Genomic DNA, 24,184 nt, shown 5'->3' with positions numbered 1-24,184 from the left:
AAGGGGTAAAAGCTAATACTCTCGATGCAAATTACATGGGAATAAGCATACATACAGTCACACTTAAACACGTACACGTTGAGCTTCTTTATTACACCCACTTCTAACAGGGTTGACCAAGACATTGCAGTTAATGATGCATTGTCATTATAAGAAAAATTTACAAATATTTTTGCTGTTATTTGACAGTGTCATTCCTGGTTCGCTAGTATTTTCTATAGCAATGACTTGTTACCTTTAAAACTGATTTTTTTTATTGATCTTAATATATACAATACAACACAATTGTCTTTTAGCACAGTGAAGCATATACTTTGGTTTGGTTTGTTTTGAATTTCGCGCAAAGCTACACGAGGGCTATCTGCGCTAGCCGTCCCTAATTTAGCAATGTAAGACTAGAGGGAAGGCAGCTAGTCATCACCACCCACCGCCAACTCTTGGGCTACTCTTTTACCAACGAATAGTAGGATTTACCGTAACTTTATAACGCTCCCACGGCTAAAAGGGCGAGCATGTTTTGTGCGACCGAGATTCGAACCCGCAAGCATATACTTAATCTCCTCGATATTTCTTCAAGTATACGGCTGAACGTAAATCATATAACCAATGCCAGATGTATGACTGGAAACATAAATTTCTTAACTTTATACAAACAGTTGTAAGAATCCAATTATTATGTTTCAGCAGTGTTCAATTAACAAAACGCTGTCTACAAAAGTAATGATGATGTTATATATGTGGAAGGAAATGATAGAGAGTATGTTTATGGTTCGAGCACTCCCAGTTTTCTAATATATAAACTTAATTGTTGTACAGTTTTTTTCTCTCCTTTGCCATTGGTCTGTAGAATAAAACGCTCAGTTTTTTGACACCTCATAAAAGAGTTTAAAACATATACATCAAAATAAGAAAATGTGTCTGATTCAAGGCATAACCCTACCAAATTCCATGTCAATCCGGGCCTGCCAGAGCCAGGTGGTTAGGGAGCTCGATTTGTAATCTGCGGGTTGTGGGTTCGAATGCCCGTCACCGAATATTGTCGCCTTTTCAGCCGTGGGGACGTTATAATGTAATAGTCAATTCCACAATTTGCTGATAAAAAGTACCTTAAATTGGCGGAGGGTGGTGTTGACTAGCTACTTTCCTTCTAGTCTATCTAATCTTAAAGACAACTAGCGCTGATAGCCCTCGTGTAGCTTTGCGCGAATTACAAGTCGAATTGTTCTCGTTATTTTCAGCATCGGATGTAGATTCTAAATGAAGCATAAAAATAACATATTCATTAGTATTAATATGGAATTACTATATTATCTAGCTAGTACAAAATTCAGAACTGATAGACCTACTAGCTTTCTACGTACAGAGAGGCACCCTTGTGTAAACTATTTTTTACAGTTTCTTTACCCATTAAGCAATAACTTTTAAACTTTTAAAATAACAATGAACATCATGTTTTCAAATATTAATGCAGTTGTAATTACATCTACAGTATTTTTTAATGAAAGGGATTTTTTTTCTGTCTAGGTTTCGTTACCGAATGTTAAACTGTCTTTACCCTATGAAATAATCTCCTTAACCCTGGTCAAAGAGAATCTATTTATGCTCTCCTGAAAAATATATATGAAGCTGTCATCGCCCCCGTGTTAATTTTTGTATACTTTATGTCTTTGCCTATTGTCAACTTGTACTTATTTGTGCATTCCATATGATTATCGTGAATGTAGTTAGGTTAGACTAAGTTTAATTGTGCTTTACCCAATGAATATAATGTTTAGCTCTGACCAACCTGTTTCTCCATGTCCTACCCTAAGATTACAGTTACAACCTTAACCTGTTTTTAAATGTTTATACAGTCGAATTATATACAATTCCTCAGCTTCAACCGAACGAAAATGTACATTTTTTTTCAATTATATTCAGTTTATTTGTGTACATTAATATCCCTAAGCATTTATGACACCGAATTATATGGCAGGTGTAACCTGAGTCATTGGTGACCTTGACTTTCTATGTATATGTATATGTATGGTTTCATAATCAGAAAGTTTTTATGATAGTGGGGAGATCACATATTATGCAATACATTTTAAGAATTTATCATGCCAGAGAATAAAAACGCGTAAATTTACCGAGTTCCTGTTGTAGGTCGAAGTGAGGTAGACACTTTGTATTAATTAAATATGTAGAAACACAGAATGTTTTTTCTTCACTGTGACAAAAACGATATAATAAAGCCCTTTCAAATAAGGGTTAAACCATATGGTATATATGACAAACTTTCACCGTACTAAGAGATGCATACCACTCAGTATTTCCAAACAAGTGAATAAGTTTTGTAGTTCTTAGAACTTTACATGAAAGTGAAGAATGTGTTACATAATACTTCACCCACATTAGACTTGCTGTGTCCAGTGCTAAGGCCTATGGCTGGCTCATCAGGCCGTCTGGCATACGAGAGACAAAGCAGTTAGTGAATTCTATATATTATCTATTTTACTTGTCAGCTAATCAACACAATTTAAGAGTAAAGATTAGGAACACAATAGCGTATATTTATTTTATTCTTAACACCGATTATTTATTATTATTATTTAGTCTTGAATTAACTTAATTTTCATTCAGAAGAAGCAGTTTCCTTGTTTCTGAAGCACATCAAGCAACTAAAGAGTCAATGGGAGAAAACTGTTAGTAGTTATAAGAACCTGCAAATAAAAGTCAAGAATATGTTATAATACGTCAACAACACTACATCTCCCATATCCAATACCGATGAGACTTTTTGTCAGTACCAAGACTCATTACGCCGGCTGGTACAGGACAAATGTATCAGATCATCCAATAAATAATTCCCAAACATTTAATACAAAAGGTTCATCACCATTTCTGTCATTGTAGAAGGCTTTAACGACTAAAATATATAGTAGGATGTTTATAAAAATGTTCAGACAAATAAAAGAAACTAACCCAATTCCACTTTTTCAAATCATTAATCAAATAAATCCTTATAAAGATGGATGTGTCTGAGGAACCCATTAGGCATATAATGCTTTATGAGCTTAAAAAAGACAATAGTGCAGCAGAATATACACGAAACATTCAAGGTGTTTATGGTGCGGAGTGTCTCAATGAAATAAAATGTGAAAGGTGGTTCCAGAAGTTCAGGTCAGGTGACTACAGCTTAACTGATGCGCCACGTTCAAGTCGTCCTGTTGAGTTTAATGATAACTTGCTGCTGGCTACATTTGATGAAGACTGTGCTGTAGCAGCTGAAGAAGTAGCGCAGAAGCTTAATCCAACCCATTCAACAGTTCACCGTCATTTTGAAAATGGGACCCCATGATTTGACAGAAGTCAACCTTAGAGCAAGAGTGGGCATTTGCACTTCTATTGGACAGGTTAGTGACTGGAGATTAAAAATGGATATGTTATAAAAATGTTAAGCGCCGCAGACAATGGCTCAGTGCAGGTAAACTGCTAAAGCACAGCCCAAAATGGACCTCCACAATAGGAAATTTTGATAAGCATTTGGTGGGATATTGTTGGTTGGATTCACTTTGAGTTGCTGCCACTCAATGTAACAATTACATCAGACTTCTGCTGTCAACAGTTAGGGCGCTTGAATGTTGTACTAAAAGAAAATAGGCCTGCTTTGATCAGTCGTAAAGGTGTTATGTTACACCAGGATAATGCACGACCCCATACAGCAAGGATCACATCTGCAAAGACTGAAGAGCGAGACTAGAAAAAACTTCCACATCCTCCTTATTCTCCAGACCTTGTTCATCTGATTATCATCTATTCCGAAGTTTGAAAAACTAACTTGATGGAAAAGAGCTCGAAACATATGAAGATGTCAAAACTACCCTCTCTACATTCTTTTCTTCCAAACCCCAAGAATTTTATAGAAGTGGCATTTAAAAGCTTGTGAGTCGTTGGCAGGAAGTAATTAATAATAATGGAACATACATTATTGATTAAATAACATTAAAGCATTTCAAATCCTTTCTCTTTTTCTGAACACAAAATTGGACATTACTTGATGGATGACCTGATAGCAGTGATTTAAGCGCTATTTATATAAACAATTTCCATGAACTACATCAACTTACGAAAAGTTATTATGAGTATATAACAAGAGTAATAATGGTAAAATGTACGGTCATGGTTGTATAACTGTGACCTTTTTATTCGTTTACTCATACAAATACACCAGGAACAGATCTCGTTTACATCCTAATACTAATAACTGGGAAATTCCATTCTGATTTTCAAAATACACTGTAAAGGTATATAACTAACAAACTTTTGATGCTTGAGTAATATTTTAAATTATTTTGGCCCATTTCTTTGGTGTTTTTCAGTTATGCTTTTCCTTGCAATTCATTTATTGTTGAACAAAATTAACTTCGTGCAGTTAGAATTTCTTGCTTGGTCAAAAAATATAATTTTCCTTCGTTATTATACTTTAAAAATTACCTCCTCAAATCATAATCTGAGTAAAGGGTGGGCGAGTCGAGCGGTACTTGATACAGAATTGCGTAATTTCGTAGTATACACCACAACATTTAAGAACCCGGATTCTCAATGTGCATCAACATTGAAAAACTGCCGCTTAGTTCCCTCCGTTTCACCCCACCTACAGTGTGACCAACTTCTTCCATGTACCTCACTCTCTCCCACGTGCTCACACCCAACGGCCCGTGCGCTCGAAAAGAAACTTACGTGACCTTCTGTCGTCAAAATGGAATGTGTGTCGGTTAGAAGCCCTTTGTGTTGTAGTGCTAACATATTTCCAGCGCCTCGAGCCACTACTATCTTTTCCCTACCTATTTCAAATCCCGGCTCCTCAACCGCTCCTACTGCTTAAGATTTAAAATGTCAAACCAGTCCTCTCCACTATTAAAAACTTATTAGCATCGGATGTTTTAAATCTTTCTAATAAACATCAATTTGCAATTACGCTTGTAATAAACACAGGGTGATCATTCATTTTTTTAAATAAAGCACAAAGCTACACAATGGGCTATCTGTGTTCTGCCCACCACGGGTATCGAAACCCGGATTTTAGCGCTGTAAGTCCGCAAACATACCGCTGAGTCACTGGGGGCGATCATTCAAGTGACCGACATAAAATGATTTGGAACTTGTATATATATATACAAATTTTTGTGAGTAAAAATGGCACTCTTATTCTTAGTTTTGTCTACTTACTACTAAAAAACCATGTATTTTGTAAATTATGATTGATTAGTGGAAAAGCCCATGTAAAATGACAGGAATCCATTTTTGAATGATTAAAGAAAATTCTAGAACCCAACTAAAACTACTCTTGACCATTTCATCAGTCGCGAAGTATTTCTCTAATCAACATATATTTAGCAAAAACTATGCAGATAACGTCATCGTATGCAGTTTGAAAGACACCTAAATAGCATTCTTGAGCTTTTTCATTATATTATACTACAGGAATTAGAAAACATAGTGCGAACTTTTCAGCACAGACTTTTAACTCTTTTGACCACACAAAAGATAAAATATATTTGGTAATAATAAACGTTTATTTTTCTTTACGTTTTAAGGCCAAGTGGATAATAAATGTGTTAAAATACCAAAATAATATTTATTAACTAACATCTATCCACCACTTAAAAACACTGACTTTATAATGTTAGTAATAACAGGCCTATTTGTAGTCTAATTTAAGCTTTAGACCTAATACACGGCTCCCGCTGGTACGGCGGTAAGTCTACAGATTTGCGATGCTAAAATCAGGGATTCGATTCCCCTCGGTGAACTCAACGGATAGCTTGATGTGGCTTTGCTATAAAAAAAAAACACAAACACACGTCTTTTCTCGAAATACATAATAAAACATATACACACTGTGAGAATTAAGACACACAATGACCTAATACATAACCGTAATGTTTGTTTGTTTTTTAATTTCGTGCAAAACTACACGAGGGCTATCTGTGCTAGCCATCCCTGATTTAGCAGTGTAAGACTAGAGGGAAGGCAGTTAGTCATCACCACTCACCGCCAAGTCTTGGGCTACTCTTTTTACCAACGAACAGTGGGATTGACCATCACATTATAACGCCCCCACAGCTGAAAGGGCGAGCATGTTTGGTATGACGGGGTTTCGAAGCCGCGACCCTCGGATTACGAGTCGATTGCCTTAACCACCTAGCCATGCTGTGCCTTAAACGTAACGTAAAATAAAGCTTAGCTGAAACAGTACATGGTTAAATGTATTTCATTTTTGGTTACAATTCAATGCCATAAAACTTCTAAATTAAACTATTTTCCTGTTATATCATTGAAGTTATCAAAAATATAAGGAATAAAACAAAAGCTTTCTGACAAATCAAACTGAATATTGAGCATTCAACATAAACATCAAAGCTGGCCTAAAAACGATCAGGTGGTACTTTTGTTGCTAAGCGACAACGTATATTATTGAGCATTACCCATGAAAAAATAACAAATAAAAGCGTAAAAGTATGTGTTCCCAACAGTAATAAAGAGATTAAGCCTCTTATAGTTAGTTAGTGATCATATTAATTAGTAGATAGAGATTTAGACAAACTAGCAAGGAAGGAAGGTTTCAGTTTTGTTTGTTGTTTTTTATACTGGAAATATCCTACAAATGCCCTTCTTCAAATATATGCTACACACGCTTAAAATCTACAAGCAACGCTACATAATTTGTTTTGAAGCACAAAAGATGTCTTGGTGCGTCGGTTTATCTCTAAAACAATTTGACAAGAAATTTAAAAACTCCCCATCAGTGAATATTGAGTGGAATCTACTCTTTTTTTTATTTGAACTTCTGATTTTATCATTAGAGATAATAAATACATATCCAAAGCAGTTACTCGGTCTTTCCAATGTTTTTATTCTATTTAATGCTCTCTACATACGCACGCACATACACACACACACAGAGTACAATGTCGGATTACTGTTATAACAAAAAACACAGAATTATGGGAAACTTAAACCGAGTTAAATTATAAACACGAAAAAATGTATTACTATACTGAGTGAAACCACGAGTACCTTGTGAACTTGAACCATGCATAGAAACATGTCCTTTAATTAAAAACTCAAAACTTAAATCACGGAATTAACCCTTCAAAATTAAGGGGAAAATACCATTACTGTACTGTGAAAGTATGAATTTCTATAACAATTACTCATCAGAAACAACAAACGTTTTGGTAGAGAGTGTAATTAAAATAAGTTCGGGATCCTGGCTATCTGCCAGTTCTTAAAAGACAGTTTTTTGTTAGAAAGACATTTTACAGACTTGTCGTTTGAGACTTTTGAAATAAACAAAGAAAAAAAAAAAAGAAGAAAGAGAGAGGCCATAGAATTAAAATCTGTCAATCACGTCGTAATTTGAGTCAAGGTTAGGGTTAAAGTCTGATTTATTTCAATCTCTCCAGGCCTGCAAATCTATCGTTTTCCTACGTTGGCTCTTAAGACCCACGACCCCCCCCCATATATATATATATATATATATAGTGCATTATGCTATATACGTACCAAAAACACTTGTAAGGAATAAGATGTAAGAACTGAGCTTTTTTCAAGATTTGTAGAAGCACATTCTTAAGTGTCATTCCTTTAATGAATATCTGGTGCAATAGAAGCAAGAATTAAAGCGAATGGGTCAAGCGGTTGTTAATGTTCAAAGTTGCTTGTTATTTTTTCTAAATCTCAAGAATGCTGAAGCCGGGGTCGTCATTTTGTTTTATGAAGGACTTTAAGTTCTTCAAGAATTTATCTCTCATAAGACAGAACTCTTAAAAAAGAAAAGCATTTGTCAATAACTTCTAATCAATGCAGGTTACCTAGATCGGTGATAACTAAATACTTATCCGGTAAGCAGCATAGCTAACTTAATATACCGGTTTAATTACGTGTATGTAATGTCATAAAGCTAAAAGCTATAATAATTAGAATCATATCTGTAGAAAAAGCTAGCTAGCAAGAAGTTTACTTCTTTACTATGATGATATACTACTTGTAATTAAGCTATACATATTATGCATTTAATAAAATGCATTTGAAACAAAGCAGTTAATATTCCTATATAAAAATTCAAATTCATACATAATTCGAGTCATAACATTTTGTCCTATTTTTCATGGAATCGTTTGTCAATCTTTGGCGCGAATAATTACACAGTTTCGTGAAGTATAGCTGTTTGATTTTAATAGCAGTTTCAATATTTTTCAGTTTTTGAAATAGGAATTCCTAGTATCTGGTTCGTTACGTACATTTCATGAACATAAGCTCAAATAAAGCGAACAAAAGCTGTACAATAATGTTCTTACTTAATCCTACAAATTTTCACATAAATAGAGGTATATATACCATACTTTAATACGTGCACATAATTTACAATATATTCTAAGATTATAGTTTTGCAGAGCTTCGAGATATTAAGAGGAACGCTAGGTGGCGTTATATAACAGAGTTAATTATACTGGTTACTATGACACAAACACGTATGTTGACACTTTTTGTTATCAATAAACTAATCAATCATCCATGCTGAAGTCATATGTTTTTGTAATAGAGCTGTGATTGGACTACTTAACTTTGACCTTTACTCTGCGATCAGTATCAGTACTTATGATTACTAAAAAACAGAATGAGAGTTAACAAGGGACGGCTATCAGAATCTTACCTCGAGCAGCGTACTGAAGTGATAAAGGTTTGACCGCTGGCCTTCACACAATATAACTTAAAGACAAGTAACCTCTAACTATATAGCATAAGGACGCAAATGTTCAAACTAAATTTTATGGCGCCACTGATTAAACTACGAGTTCTGGTTTGTCTACCGTCCCATCACGACTGGAGCTGTTTGCAGTTATATTCTCTACTCAATACGTTAACTAAACGCCATCTGCCGCAGGCGCGTTTCGGCACACAAGCGTTGAACATCATAAAAATAAGCACCATCTATCGGTATTTTTAGTAACGTTAACAAAAGAAAATATTAAAAAATTAACAATATTTAAATAGCGTACATAAGAAAGTAAGAATGAAGAAAAAAATTTTGGAGAAGGATTTATGTGGTATGACATGTTTCTAATTTTTTTAATTTTACCTTCTCGCCCGTAAAATGATTACCAAAGACTATGCGATCAGCCTCATAGCTATCTGTTTATAGATCTAAAATGTCTATCATCATCGAAGCAACACATAAAGTATCATTTGTAGAAACATGGCAGGAAAATATATGTTTTGGATTATTGTAAAATATGAAATACTAATAGATTAGATAGCCTTAAATTTAAAAAGCTCATTTTAACAAAATAATATTTATTAAAAGGTAGAATTGCAGCAGTTTCGTATTACAAAACGTATAATTTTAGAATAAACGAAACATTAGTTGGTTATTTCTAAATTTCACTCAAAGCTACACGAGGGCTATCTGCCGTCCGCCATATAGCAGTGTAAGACTAGAGGGAAGGCAGCTAGTCACCACCCACCGACAACTCTTGGGCTACTCTTTAACCAACGCTAGATAACGATGTGGCTTTGCTATAAGAAAAACACACATTTAAGCAGAAAAACAACTGTCTAAGAGAAAGAAATCAACATTGCTCCTGAGCCTTCCAAGTCTTAAAATAAACCTAAAAACCTATCATGAAAGAAGTTCTCACAGTTTTTGTTGATTACGTCCAATCATCACACTACATATGAAAGAATATTAGTTCAGTAAATGTGCCACAAAGAAGCTTTCTTGTCATTCTGACTTACTGCTGATGTCTTAAACTAAATTAATTTATAAATAAGTACGTAGTATAGTATAAAAACAAGTTTATAGAAAGTTGTGTGAGAAGTTCCTGCAGTAATTCATATGTCATAATATTTCTCACTCAGTTGGATCGACCCTTGTATGTGAAATGTCTGAATATCATTGCTAAGAGTCTAGAATAATACGAAACAGAGTTTCCAAATACTAGTTTATGTTAAGGAAACAATATATTTATGAAAGTATAAAAATATCTAATTATTTTAAGTGTTTATAGGGGTTTTAATCAGCACTATTTTGTCTCAACCTCTAAAATCCCCCGCTGGTACAGTGGTAGGTCTACGGATTTACAACCATAAAACCAGTGGTTTGATTCCTGTCGGTAGACTCAGCAGATAGCCCGATGTGGCTTTGCGATAAGAAAAACACATAACAAATACACAACCACTAAATTAAAGCTAAATAACAAATACATACATATATTTGATAAGGTGTATTACAAAAATTATTAACTATTGTGTCTCGTATTTTAAACTAAAATCATATACAACTGATAATGTTATGTTTTTTTTTTTTTGTTTTTTTTGTAGTAAAGCCACATCGGGCTATCTGTTGAGTCCACCGAGAGGAATCGAAGCGCTGATTTTGGCGTTGTAAATCCGTAGACTTACTACTGTACCAGCGGGGGACTGTTCTGTTAGTACGGGTAGGAATGAAATATGCTTACCAAGAGTGAAACTGATTTTATAGACAGGAAAATGTGCAATCAAAATATCTTATGCATTTGTTTAGAGTTGGTATAGATAAACCAGGAAATTCATAACGTTAAAGTAACTCTTTGAGACATTATATATATATATTTTAGTAATACCTACCTAAAACCTTTATTTATTTGATTACTTCTAAAATCTAGTGTGCAGTTTCAAATAATTATAAAAAATAAGACAAAAGAGTATCAGAAGTGGACTTTTATGTTTCTGAAAATAGTGTGGTTAGTACACTGACGTATAACACCAAATAGCATTCCATAGATTTATTAAGTTTCTATTATAAAAGAATCAAAAACGTTGTTGTCTTTATCGTTAATGTCACCACATGCAAAATATATAAATATTTCTTTAGTTTATGACTATAGCATACCTTTTCTACCTTTTAATACGGATTACTGATCCAAGAAACAGTGCGTTTTGGCAAGATAGTCTCTGTTCTGGAAAGACAACAACAGATTGTTTGTTTGTTGTTGTTGTTTTATTTCACGCAAAGCTACGCAAGGACTATCTGCGCTGCAACAACAGAAGGTATTTAAGTTTGCAAAAATACAAAATAATGGACAATTTATTTGTCGGAAAGTGTACTTTGGCCTGATGAATTGATGTTTGAAATTTTGGGAAATAACAGACGCCATTGTGTTCGTCGTTAGATTGACGAAAGGTTAAAGGAAATGTGTCTGTAGACTTCTGTTAAGCATCCAAGTAGAAAAGGGTTTAATTACAACTAGAGTTGATGCTCTCTAACGTAATGATGGGATCATGGACTTTACCTGATATAAGAAAATACTCATTCACTACGCCATTCCATCTGGGTTTTATTTGATCAGACAAATTTTCTAGCAGGATAATGACTCCAAGCATATAGTGAAGTTACTAAAACTGTTTTAATATAAATGAAGCAGATGGGATACTTTCATGTTCAGTGTGACATCCGCAGAGCCCCTATATCAATTGTGGAATATCAATTGTATTTAATGTGTATGTGGAACTAACCTGGTCGCGAAAACAGCAAATGCTGGGTATTAATACTAATATTAATTTTTTGTTCGTACTTTAGGGTGTGATAAGTAGTCTTTAGTTTCCTGAGTTCGATTCCTCGTGGTAGACAAACCGCAGATAGCATACTGGTAGCTTTGTGCCAAATTGAACGAAACTTCAGTAGAACTTTTCGATGACCTAGCGGCGTGTAACAAACTTATACAGTCTCCAACAACATCTTTACATTACAGTTGCTTTACTAATTGTATCATTAAACCTATATCTGCAGGATTACAATGATAAAAATCGGGTTTATATACCCCTGGTGGGCAAAGTACAAACAGCCCATTGCGATGTTTTGCGCTGAACAACAACCAAACTTCGTGGGAAGTACAGAAGGTGCATATAGGTGATTACTTTATAGTCCTTTTGACATATGTAACGGAATTAAATACAAGTTAGTGTCATATAAGTTTTTGCCACTGTTGTATTTGAACGATAGTACATTTTTATGAAGTAAGATAACTTTTGAAATCATTCTCTCTTAGCGATTTCTTTAATTGTTTTGTTTGTTTTTTAATTTCGCGCAAAGCTACACGAGGGCTACCTGCGCTAGCCGTCCCTAAGTTAGTAGTGTAAGACTAGAGGGAAGGCACCTAGTCATCACCACATACCGTCAACTCTTGGGCTACTCTTTTACCAAGGAATAGTGGGATTGACCGTCACATTATAGCGCTCCCACGATTGAAAGGGCAAACATGTTTGGTGATTTATTTTAATATCTGTTTTATTATTTGGTAAAAATCGATAAAAACAGCCTTGCGTTTCTCAGGCTGAAGTCTCGAAATTCTTCCAGGTTTTTATATGATTTGCTATAAAAACTCTGAAGGCTTAGTAAAAGTTGGTTGAAAGTTTATATTGACAGCTTCCGCCTTGTTACATTTTCACTTCTCTGAACTTGAGAAATCCAATCTTCACAAATCCGTAGAAGAGAACTTGATACCAATCGCATTTATCTTTGTGACGGTGAACAGATGAACCACTTGCGTTCATATTAAACTGTTCCTTTATAAATATATACCCATACACACACACTGCAGTGAAACTACGGAATGAATCAGAAAGTCACTGTATCGCCTTGATCAGCAAGCTATTGTGTTTTCTTCAACTATCTCACACTCGGCGACAGCCGGCAGACATATGAAAAAAGTATAGTCGCCTTTATTTCCTAGACAGTTCTTTCTCTTTATTACAAATGGTTTCATATAGAAATATTTAAAATTATCTACTCATGTTTCTTTTCTGGTAAGTCCTCGAGACTCCCTTTCTCTACGTAAACTTTTGAAGCGAGTTGTGCTTTTTAATTATTAACTCTAAATACAAAACTTTAGATTTACATGTCTCTCCCTAGTTACAAAGAATTTCGGCCTATTCTAAAACGTTGTATATGTATGTAGTACTATAAGGTGGTTGTCACTTGATAACTACAATATATAAGCTCACTCGATGTCTGTAGTGTTAAAGCTTAATTCTGTGATGTGTTAAAATCTTTAGGTGAGACTACATATAAACACGTGTGTGTGTGTGGAGATCTAACAAGAAAAACGTTTACACCTTACGACCGCGTATTGTTACTAACGACTGGGCAAGACTGATATGAATCACAAATAAGTATAGAAAGAGTGGTAATAAAATTAAAAAGAATTATTGCAGCAAGGAATGTTTTATAATTTAACCCTCTTAACACAAACACATACGAAAAATAATAATAATAACCAAGAAATTGTAAAACTTTCAATGCGTTTACACTACAGTTTAAATAGTAGAGATTAGCTCGTCTTTGGACAAAAAAAAACTTAGATGGCATAAATCTAAATTTTAAATTTATCGAATTTTACTTTAGTACTTGAAGGGAACCGACTATACAGTCATGGATAACGTACAGATGTCCTTTACGACAGTCAGATACTGAACTTGTGTTGATATATATTTTATAAACCTAAAAATTTACGGATCATGTTATTCAAGATAATAATAGCCATTTGGTTAAAAAAAATCGTTTAGTCATCTACATAGTACAGACCAGCAACGTTCGTTAATTTTACGACAGCAAATACATGTCCATAATATCTCTTTATAGGTTATGGAGCCATTTGTGGATGTACTTCTATTCAAATGTGGAATATAATGTGTAAACCTTTCACAGATAATATTTATCGAATCTCACAACTTTGTAAGTGTACAGCCTCGAGTAACAGAAGCAAAAATTATTCAAGTAATATTGGGAAATATTAATTAAAAATGAAAGAACAGTTGTTATTCTTCAAATCTCCTGTGTTCTCTATGAATAATAAAAACTCCTGTTCCCCTCCTGTATCCCGTGTTTTCTGAAAACAATGAAAACACAAAAATGTTATTCCTCCCCTATCTTATGTACTCTAAGAACAATTAAAAGTTTTATTTCTCCTATGTTTGAAGTTCTCTATACATAATAAAAACAGCTGTTCTTCAACTATTGTCTTATGTTTTTATACACAATGAAAACGGTTCTTGTTCAGCCAACATCCTGTGTTCTCTAGACACAATGACAACCCAGCTGTTGATCATTCTATTTCATATATCTATACATTCCACGGTACATCTTGAAGTGCAACGCATCTCTTAACTTTATTTTCAAACTTGGAGTCCTATATGAATGTGAAATTAGGTGCTAAATTTCTAGTCAGTTTGTGAAATTAATGCAGACGAAGCTGTGTAGGGGCATAGTATAGTAATTAAGATTTACTACTGAGTTTAAAAATCGGTACCAAGGTCACTTGAACAGGGAAGTGTCGATGAACGACAAGACTATTGAAATAAGCATGTTGAAGTGGTATATTTATTAACCTCTACACCATCCCCGCGGGAAACAACCCCTTTTCTCCATTCTTGCGTAACTTCAGACGATACATCATATGGAGAACCTAGCAGGACTCGTACTCTGATCTGTCCTAGTTTTACCAACCTTGAACCAAGGTGAAAACTCAATATTTTATTAAGTATATTTATGCATGTTATATATGTATTTTATAACATTACTCCATTTTCGTAATTGTTTCTTTATGGATCAACTCTAACCACTAAAGTAAAACAAACTTTGAACTACGAGTTTGTTAAGCTACTTTGATTTATATCTTCGAGTGTAATGTTAGGATTTTATTCAACAAAACCAAAACATTACTGACTTCTTGAGTTCCATGATCTATACAAGTTACCACCATCTTTCATGTTATTTATCACCACACAAAATCCCCTACCCACACACGCATGAATAATAGTCGTCTGATGCATTTAATGGGGCCGGGCGTGTCCCAAAGTTAGCATTTTAAGAGTATATGATTCCAGGTTTGCGACACGTTATATAATAAAGCGTTCCCTCCTTTGTGAAGTGGTGGCCAAATCCTACTGTTCGATCAGACAAAAATAGTACAGTACTTGGCAGCGGGTGTGCTGGTGACTTGCTGCCTTCACCTAGTCAGTCAGTCCAAAATTAGGCGACCATGAGCAGATAGTCTTCGTATAGCTTTGCACAAAAAGAAGAAATAAGAAAAACCTTTCATGAACCAAAATATACTGGTTATTACACAAATTAAATTCATCCTTTTTATTTTAAGAACTAATTTTATGCAAGGTGTTACCCAGATATAAAAGGCTTAAGCTTTTTCAATTCCTAATAATGCCACATTTTGTGTCAATGTTGTTATCTGTTTTATCGGAATACTGTTCAATAATTGTCTTTCTGCAATATGTACAATTCGAGGAATCGAACCCTAGATTTTGCCATTACAAGTCTAGAAAACTTACATCTGACTGAGTTTGTTTCAGTGTAATGAAGTTATAAACCAGTTGACAAGATTCTGTGGTCGAAGCGAATTCTTTACAAACGAATAACTCAGACGAAAGTTGTGTTCACCAACTCATCAGCACTGACGATATTTGTTTAGTCTTTATTTTGTCAGTGTAAAAATGTATGACGAAATATCTGAATAACACCAATTATAACTTCAAACACTTCATTTTTGATTAGCCCAGTACAAGTTTCTCCAGTAAGAAGAACATTCCTAGCGTGAAGTTTTTGTCATAATTGGCTGAAAGCGCATTATGTAGTATGGAACATTTTCCAACGTATCCTTGAAAGCTGGACAACAAATAACATCAACGTATAACTAGCAAAACCTTGCAGACGGTAATGTCTTTGCAGCACAGCGAAAATACTCAGATTCATTTACAATTTACCTAATGTGCCAATTTACAATGTTGGAACTCTAGCAAGTATTCTAGGCAAATTTTGGGCTGAAGTAAAGTTGGTGCGCAATTTATACATTTATTGGTACAATCAAATGATAATGGGCTGTTACGTTTTCTAGATCTTGTTATTTATTATTGATTCTTAAGATTAGATCAAATTCTTCAACGAAATGTTATACTTTAAAATTTACCTGGGAATGTTGGCAAGATATACTATGTAACTGCACTAATTAGTCAGATTAAAAAAAACAACAACAACTGAAAACAGAAGAGAGAAGGCGTAGAATGAAATGTTTGCTGACTAGTGATTTTGGCTTACAGATCATTTGCTGCTTGCATAACCAGTCAATAACTGTTCACTGATTTACATTTCATAAGATGTAAACTATTGCTGAATAGGCCACTTTCTCAAGACTACAACTCGTTATCCTTTGTTCTCTACAAAATGGTTCGCTAACTCCGACGCTGTTCAGCAAACTTTCTTAAAGTGTATTTCTTGCTTTAGTCTCTCTGATATAAAATCGTCCTACGTCACAAGTATTGTCTGGTATAACCTGTAAAAACTGTGTTTTTTTTTTAAACTGCTTCATTTGTTTTTGGTTAGTATTCGATCATCGTGACGGATGTTGAATCATAACCACATGTTCCTGAATTCGTATAGAAATGGCCATCGAATCGGTAGCTCACAATGTCGAACTTGATCTTCTTGATTACACGGTAATTGAGAATAAGCAGCGTGTTTGATTCGACCATCACAATTACAATATCAGGCACAACCTCCTGTCAGACAAACACGTTAAAAGGAAGCTAGCTTAATGGTCATTATGTTCTTGCAGCTACGTGATAGTATACAACAGTGCAACGGACTTCCTTTTGTCGCTTCGGTGGTTTGAGGGTCGTATCTCTTCATAATAAATATAATTTTCCTCAGTTTGGTTAGCAAAAAGTCCAGAAAATACGTAACTATGGATTAATTTTCCGGTACTTTCAGATAAGCGAGTTTTGCCAATATTAAGATAATACGTATTTTAAACATTTGAGAAAGAGTGGAGTTTTTTATTCAGAAGTTTATTATTTCACTTTGGCATAATTTTAAATTACTACATAATAAATACCATGTATCGAAAGAAGCATCATAGCTATATAAATGTTTTTTTCAATAACTTTACATTTACAAATTTTTAACACGCAAATATATAGAGTGCAGAGCAACCAGTGTACAGGTTTCAGAAAATATTCTTACTGACTTGATGTAATGGTTTATTTCGTTGTTTATTTGTTTGTAATTAAGCGCAAAGCTACACATTAGGCTATCTGTTCAAGTGCCAACACGGTTATCGAAACCCGGTTTTTAGCGGTATAAGTCTGCAGATATACCACTGGGGGACTCGAGCCATTGAAACAAGTGATGAAGGAAGAGTCAATATTTAATCTCATGCTTCTAATTCTCTCTTTCCTTTAAGCATTTTAGGAGCATCTTAAAGAGTTTCCATTAATTAAATTGTAAAAAAACATAAAACAATTATTTACATTAGGTGTTTTCATTTGCTAACACATAAAACGTGCTAATATAAGGAAAAGGCATCATTTTAAATCGGGTCAGGTACAGTTACTTCTTTTAGTATTTGAATATCAAATTTAGTTCTTACGAATTTTAAGATAAAGCGAAAAATATCATGTATGGCTGCTTTAAGCTCAAGTGGAAATATATTAAAAGTGTTATTTTCTACAAATGATTACAAACTATTAAAATCCGAAGTTAAAATGTATAAAAACAAAAGGAAAAGGCGACTCATATGCATTGGACTTTGGAGCAATCCTTGATTTATGTAATGTATATCACAGAAAGATAAACGGTAAGAACTGGACGTGTTAGATGGCTGGAATCAAATGAAAAACATTTGGTTCATATGAATACTCCAAGGGATTCTTAATAGTCGCGATATCATAATACCCGCTAACCAACTTATGTTTAAAACCTATGTAATTGAACTATGTTTTTCCTTTTTTAAGTTTACATACTTGCAAAACAGGTATTCTTGTGTACTAATTAACTGTTAAAAATATCTAAAATATCTAATATAGAAGAAGAAAAGACTGGACAAATAATTGGAGTCTACCATTTTATGAAAATATCATGAGATAAAATAACGTTTGTCTTGCAAGAGCACTTGACAATATTGGGACTTATATGAAAGTAGAAAAGCAAGAAATCACGTCAAACTCTTATGACCAGCTTAGCTGTTAATCCAGTACATACCTGACTTTTCCTTATCACATGAAGAAATCTAAATTCTGTGCAACATCAGTGTACACTCAGTATAGTACAAAGAAATTACTGAAAGAACTTTCCTAGAAAGAAAAACACTTTTAAACATTAGAAAACACTTCTTCGTGGTAATATTTTTTTATTTACTTCATATACTTGTCAGTTTACCATCGACAGAAGAGTAAATTGAGCTTTCTAGTCTCATACGTGCCTGCTACACACTTAGCTAAATAGTTTAGCGATGTAATCTCTGTACGCGATTTTGTTTTACAGTGGTACTACTGGGCTTAGGGAATAAAACCAAGAAAAATAAAAGAGATCAATATCCAAAAAAATAAATCAGTTTTAATCTCACTCTACTTGGCTCGCTTCTACACAAGTCGCACTACTCGGGTGAAAGTTCAGAAGAATTACGTTCAGTCAGTTTCGTCCCATATAACGTTAGTTTCGTTTACGAGTACAATTCATGGTTTATAAGTAATGTCTGTTGAATTAAACGGTTCTCACGTCTCTGAGTGCAGTTGTTCTTCCGCACTCGTAAGAGGAAAATTTCTGATGCACACCTCTGAGAAATATATAAATTTAAAAAAAAAGGGTGTGTGAAAGATAACAGAAGAAGCGGTAAAGACATGATAGCATTGATATCTATAATATATAAATAAATATTTCTAAATATTGCATACTTTTTAAGTCATGCGGTGTGTATATATATAAGAGGTACATTTATTAATGAACGCTCTTTTCTACTTTCGTACGTTATACATAAAATCTTCTGATGCTGTATAAATTGCTTGATACCGTGATGATGTTAAACTGTTAAAGAAAAGATTCATCTTGTTTTCACTGCTTGAAACAATACAACAATAATTACATTTAATGTTTTGTATGTTTGGTATTCATCCCTACGTAAGCAATAACTGAAAGGTGTAAAATTTCGAATGTAAATTTTATTATTTTTTGTTCTAAATAAACATTTACTTCTCATATATATATATATATACACTTGTCATAATTATTTTGCAATGTAAATGCCATTGCACTTACCACAGATGAGTTTATAGATATCCCATGAAGACATGTGGATAGACGAAATACCATTCATTATAATCATGTTCACAAGTCACTCGTTTGTTAGGTAAATATAACACTATATTTAGTATCCCCCTCGGAAAAAAACAGCATAATTGATTCACAAGTTAAACTATAATAGGTTTATAAGTCCTTCTTCAAAATTCGGCGTTTGTTTATTTTTTTAATACTTGGGTTAAACAATCAGTCAAGAGGCATCTAATGTTCAGGTACAACCGGCCGTAATTTTTAGCCCCTGCCCATAAACAAAGCACTTACCACCTACATGGCGATTCTTAATTGATGTTTGAAGTTCATGTTCTGTTCTTTTCTTTACATTTTTAAATCGTGGCGCAATTCAGGCCGGTACTCATTCGTATTGAGTACCAGAACGTATTTTTGAAGGCGTACGGTACTAGTACCGCGACTTATTTGAGTTGCTTTTTCGGATGCACGTGCGTTCCATTGTTCCATCTGAAAGTATATATTTACTAATACTCAAATTGCCACTTGTTTTTGTTTATACGTAGTTTTTTTGTTCATAAACAGATCTAACTCACTCACCTGAGAACCTATACTTTTTGGTTTTTGAAATTTTACCTCTATTCACAATCGCCCAGCATAGCCAGGTTGGTTAAGGCGTTCGACTTGTAATCTGAGGATCGCAGGTTCGAATCCCCATCGCACCAAACATGCTCACCCTTTCAGCCGTGGAAGCGTTATAAAGTGACGGTCAATCCCACTATTCGTTGGTAAAAGAGTAGCTCAAGAGTTGGTGATGGGGTGATGACCAGCTAGCTGCCTTCCATCTAGTCCTACACTGATAAATTAGGGACGGCTAGTGCAGATAGTCCTTGTGTAGCTTTGCGCGAAATTCAAAACCAAAAACTAAAAACTTTTCACAATTAAACAAATACTGGAAGCGATTGTCTTTTCATTAAGATCTGGCTGTTGTTTGTTGATTTTCGCGCCAATCTACTCGATGGCTATCTGTTCTAATCATCCCTAATTTTGAAGTGATAGACCAGATGGAAGGTAACATGTAAATACCACACGCCGTTAACACGTGAGTTTCTCAAAACGACTACTGCAGTTTGACTGTCACTCTTATGATGTATCTATAACACAAAAGTAATTTTATTATTAATGTTTACTTTTTATTTTTTGCGGTAACAGGGCACGAACCTGGCCCGTTATCTACTAGACTGCGTAAGAGCTGTTTTTTGTAGCTGGTAAGAGATTCTAGCATTATAATGTCGTCGTATTTCCAAAAACAGAGAATGATGCATAAAAAACAAGAGATGGGGAGAAAATCGCGTTTGCTTATAAATTGGTGTGCAGTACTACTATTGTGTTAGCGTCACAGTTTTCATTCATTCGACTGCTGAGCCTTCTAGTAATTGATCTAATAAATCCCAGGTTGCACCTCGTGCACATGAACACATATTCATACTAATGCTGAGGTGTTCATTGGATGTTGTGTATCTTTATAGAGTTGAAAAGCTTGTTTAATCTCGACTCTGTTTGCAGAATACATTTTAATTGAACTTGTGGATATAGCTGTTCGACAAATTTATTAATTTTCACCTTAGACATAAAAGAAATAGTGCCTAAATAGGGTATAATTAAAGTAGTATTCATATTGTTTTACACTCACCTTTGTTTGCAAAAAAGAAAAAAGATATATATATATATATATATGTATAACCGTACTACGTTTTAACACTTCATAACTTTCGATAAAAGTGTTGTCTGCTTGCTTAAAAGACAAATATAAAACAATAGGAAACTAATTTAATATAACACAGTTTCACTTACCTAATGTTTGGAATTAGTATCATATATTATTATTGTCATGGTTTATAAATCATAAAATGTATTGTTTATATATATATATATATACACGAGTAACTGATACTTTATGAACTCAGGCAAAACAACTTTGGTCATGATGAACACTTTCAAGTAGCACTGATGAAAGTGATAAGGGCAAGCTACTTCTCTAATCAACATTTTAAGGAAAATCGTCTAATTGGTATTAAATTATCACAATGACAAATTAAAATTAAAAAAATTGAGTCGTAATATTTGAACAATACAATATTTTTCACTCCTTTTAATTCATGATGGGGGAATAGAACTGAAACAGGAAACCCTCGCCCGGTCTGAATCATTCAGTATATTTCATTAGAAGAAAAGTAATTTCATACCACTGCTACCATCAGCATATTCGTCCCAGGAAACGTCCCCGCTGCTGGGAGCAATACAGTAAGTAATGGCTCTGCTGACTTTCTTCTTGGATCTTGTCCTTCCTACAGAGCTACGGATAATCCGACGCGTCATGTTGTCGTCACACACACTCAGTTTAGCAGGCATTAATCAAGTGCTTGTTTTTGCTAACCTTCAGTTTCTTTTGAAATATATTGAGCAACAGCTTTATTGTAAACGATTGTGATCAAAATAATATCAAAACTGAAAGTCTTGCATTTAACGGTTACTTGTCTGGTCACAGTTATACAACCTCCCCCATACACACACATGTATACAGATCGAGCATTACTACATTTGTTTGCATTAAGTTGCTGCTACTCCGTGATTTAAACTAGGTAAATGTAGTTCTGATCGTAATCTAACACCATGAAATTTCTCGAACGTGGGTCTCGACGGGCCATGCAATCGTGGTAGACGATTTTTAACCGTTAACGGGAAGGACAAGAATCAGGTCACACCCGAGATGTATCACTTACGAAAACGGTTAGGGATTTTTTTTCGGTAAAATCGTATCAACAGTATAAATAATCCACTTTATGTGCCGTTACAATAATTTTCACTAATGGAGGATGAACACTAATGTATTGGGTTCAAATCTTATTGAAGATTTCAAAAAGTACAACAAACTAACAGCCAACATCGTCTGTCTTCGACTCCACTCGACGTTTTGTGACGTTAACAAAGGTATGCACGGCTTGGCAGTGGCTTACAGGGACTTGTTTGAAAAAAATGTTACTGCGAGACGGCGACTTCCGTTGAGTCTAAAGTTCTCCAGACACACATGACCAATAGGGAAAGTCTTTAAATAATGCACGTGACGGATTTATCAATACGACAGTGACTGTGGTGGTTTAGACAAACTGATTTTCTGTTCAGTAGCAAAACTGAGCTCAGCCATGCGGTCATTCAGTGGTTCGTAGCCTTCCAGGATTTTTACTTGCAGGGCGAGGCTGGTCCGTAGTTTGAAGCGTGTTTCCTGTTCACCCCCACCCAGCTTGCTTGGCAGGAAGTTGTCAACATTGAAGTCAAAACAAATAAGTTTGAATATCGACACATGATCTTTTGGTGATGACATATTAATAAGTATACTCAAGAATGTGTGTTTACAGCATTAAACTATTTGTTACTAATGTGAGTCGGCAAACCAAGAAGACCAGGGCTCAAAGATGAATTACCCTGTTCATTCATCAGAAATGGTGAAAAGAAATAAAAACTGTTTAGTAGTGAAAGTGAGTCGGTGGTCCAGAAAGCATAGAGTCCAAAAAATAAGTTACCCTGTTCATCGAATACAGACAATAACTATAATAACCTCACTAAGTAGAGACAAAAAGTATTTAACCTGGTATTTCAATAAGGGGAAAAAAAGGAAAAGGTACACTCTTGTTGAAAAATGTGTTGTTTTTTAACGTTTTATGACATTGCTTTGTTAGTAATGTTTCCTTGTTAAACAGCAATGAACACATCTTATAAAAGGATCGGCTAATATTATCCTAATTCACCGTTCTAAAAAAATGATTACAGACCAGTGTACGCCACACTATTTTGGAAAAGACATCAAGACGCTGTCATAAATATATGAGTTACAAATGTATGTGAATCTCAGAACGGCTACTCCATTTAGAATCCAATCAACACATTAGTGCAATGTTTTTTACAACTAGAAACTGGAATAATTTTGCTTTTTTAACTGCTCTATTTCGATCAGATTTTGTAGACACTGATTAGTCAAGGGAATTAGCCTATATTTGTTTTTTCGTTAAAAATCCAATCAACCCAACAAAAATACAGACTGTTAAATTAAAATTCCAAGTAATAAATCATTCCAACTGAAACACTTGATACGATTATCGATCTATTCTTTCTAATTGATTTTCTAGTCACCGTGTTTTCTCCCGTGAGCTAGTTGCATATATGATACTACGCATGCGTATGTTATCGACAGGCGTTTCAAGATCGAAATAGCGTTCCTTTCTCTGGGAAGACTTTCATGTCCATTTGTGCTGGTTAACTGAGAGTCACATTCAACAACAGATGTTTGAAATAATGAAAATACTGAGCTTTATTGCCAGTCGCCATCAATAAACATTGTTTACCCACCGCATTATTCACAATTACATATTCTATGGATTCTTGAAAATCCCTAAGGAACTACATAAATTCTTTAAAATGTAACAGGCCTAATACTACTTTGCTTTATTACCAGTCGCCATCAATAAACATTGTTTACCCACCGCATTATTCACAATTACATATTCTATGGATTCTTGAAAATCCCTAAGGAACTACATAAATTCTTTAAAATGTAACAGGCCTAATACTACTTTGCTATAAGACTAGCTGTAATCATTCTTCACTAGCTTGTAAAAGGTTACACATAAAAAAAATATTACGTTTTGTTAATATTCACTAACACCATGGGTAAAACTATGCCGGTACTCGTACCGAATACCGAAACTTATTTTTTTAAGGGGGTACTAGTATCGGGACTTATTTGTCTGTGTATGTTTACACATAAGTTTTTTTTTGTTTTCAAAAGCAGTTCCATTTTATCCAGCAAAGTACCTCTACTCTTTTTTCTTTTTTTTTTGAGAATTTCACTCATGTACATATATGTTTATGGCTGATTCAAGCAGGTTTTTCTCTAAAATTTCCCTGTACTTTGCAACATCCATCTTCTCCTCAATCTTGACAAGTTTCCCAGTCCTTAATGACCAGAAGCATTCCCATAACACGATGCTGCCACCACCATGCTTGACAGTTGAG

General features: G+C 34.4%; 1 protein-coding gene across 9 annotated transcripts in view; it reads right to left on the bottom strand.

Moving 5' to 3' along the window:
* Positions 1 to 24,184, bottom strand: part of LOC143245005 (ras GTPase-activating protein nGAP-like) — a 250,976-nt gene that overhangs the window by 54,987 nt on the left and 171,805 nt on the right. Inside the window, exon 1 of one of the 9 annotated variants that reach the window (XM_076490730.1) lies at positions 21,361 to 22,290. The exons of 7 other annotated variants lie outside the window; for them this stretch is intronic. In XM_076490730.1, coding sequence (XP_076346845.1) covers positions 21,361 to 21,526 — 166 coding nt within the window. In that variant the 5' untranslated portion in view covers positions 21,527 to 22,290. Of the gene's footprint in view, positions 1 to 8,701; positions 8,921 to 21,360; positions 22,291 to 24,184 lie in introns of those variants that run through there. One more of the 9 variants, XM_076490732.1, reaches the window with a different exon arrangement.

This window comes from Tachypleus tridentatus, chromosome 2 (genome assembly GCF_004210375.1).
Source record: "Tachypleus tridentatus isolate NWPU-2018 chromosome 2, ASM421037v1, whole genome shotgun sequence".
NCBI lineage: Eukaryota > Metazoa > Arthropoda > Merostomata > Xiphosura > Limulidae > Tachypleus > Tachypleus tridentatus.
The sequence above is the reverse complement of the archived record's forward strand: the minus strand, read 5'-3'. Positions and strand labels throughout refer to the sequence as shown.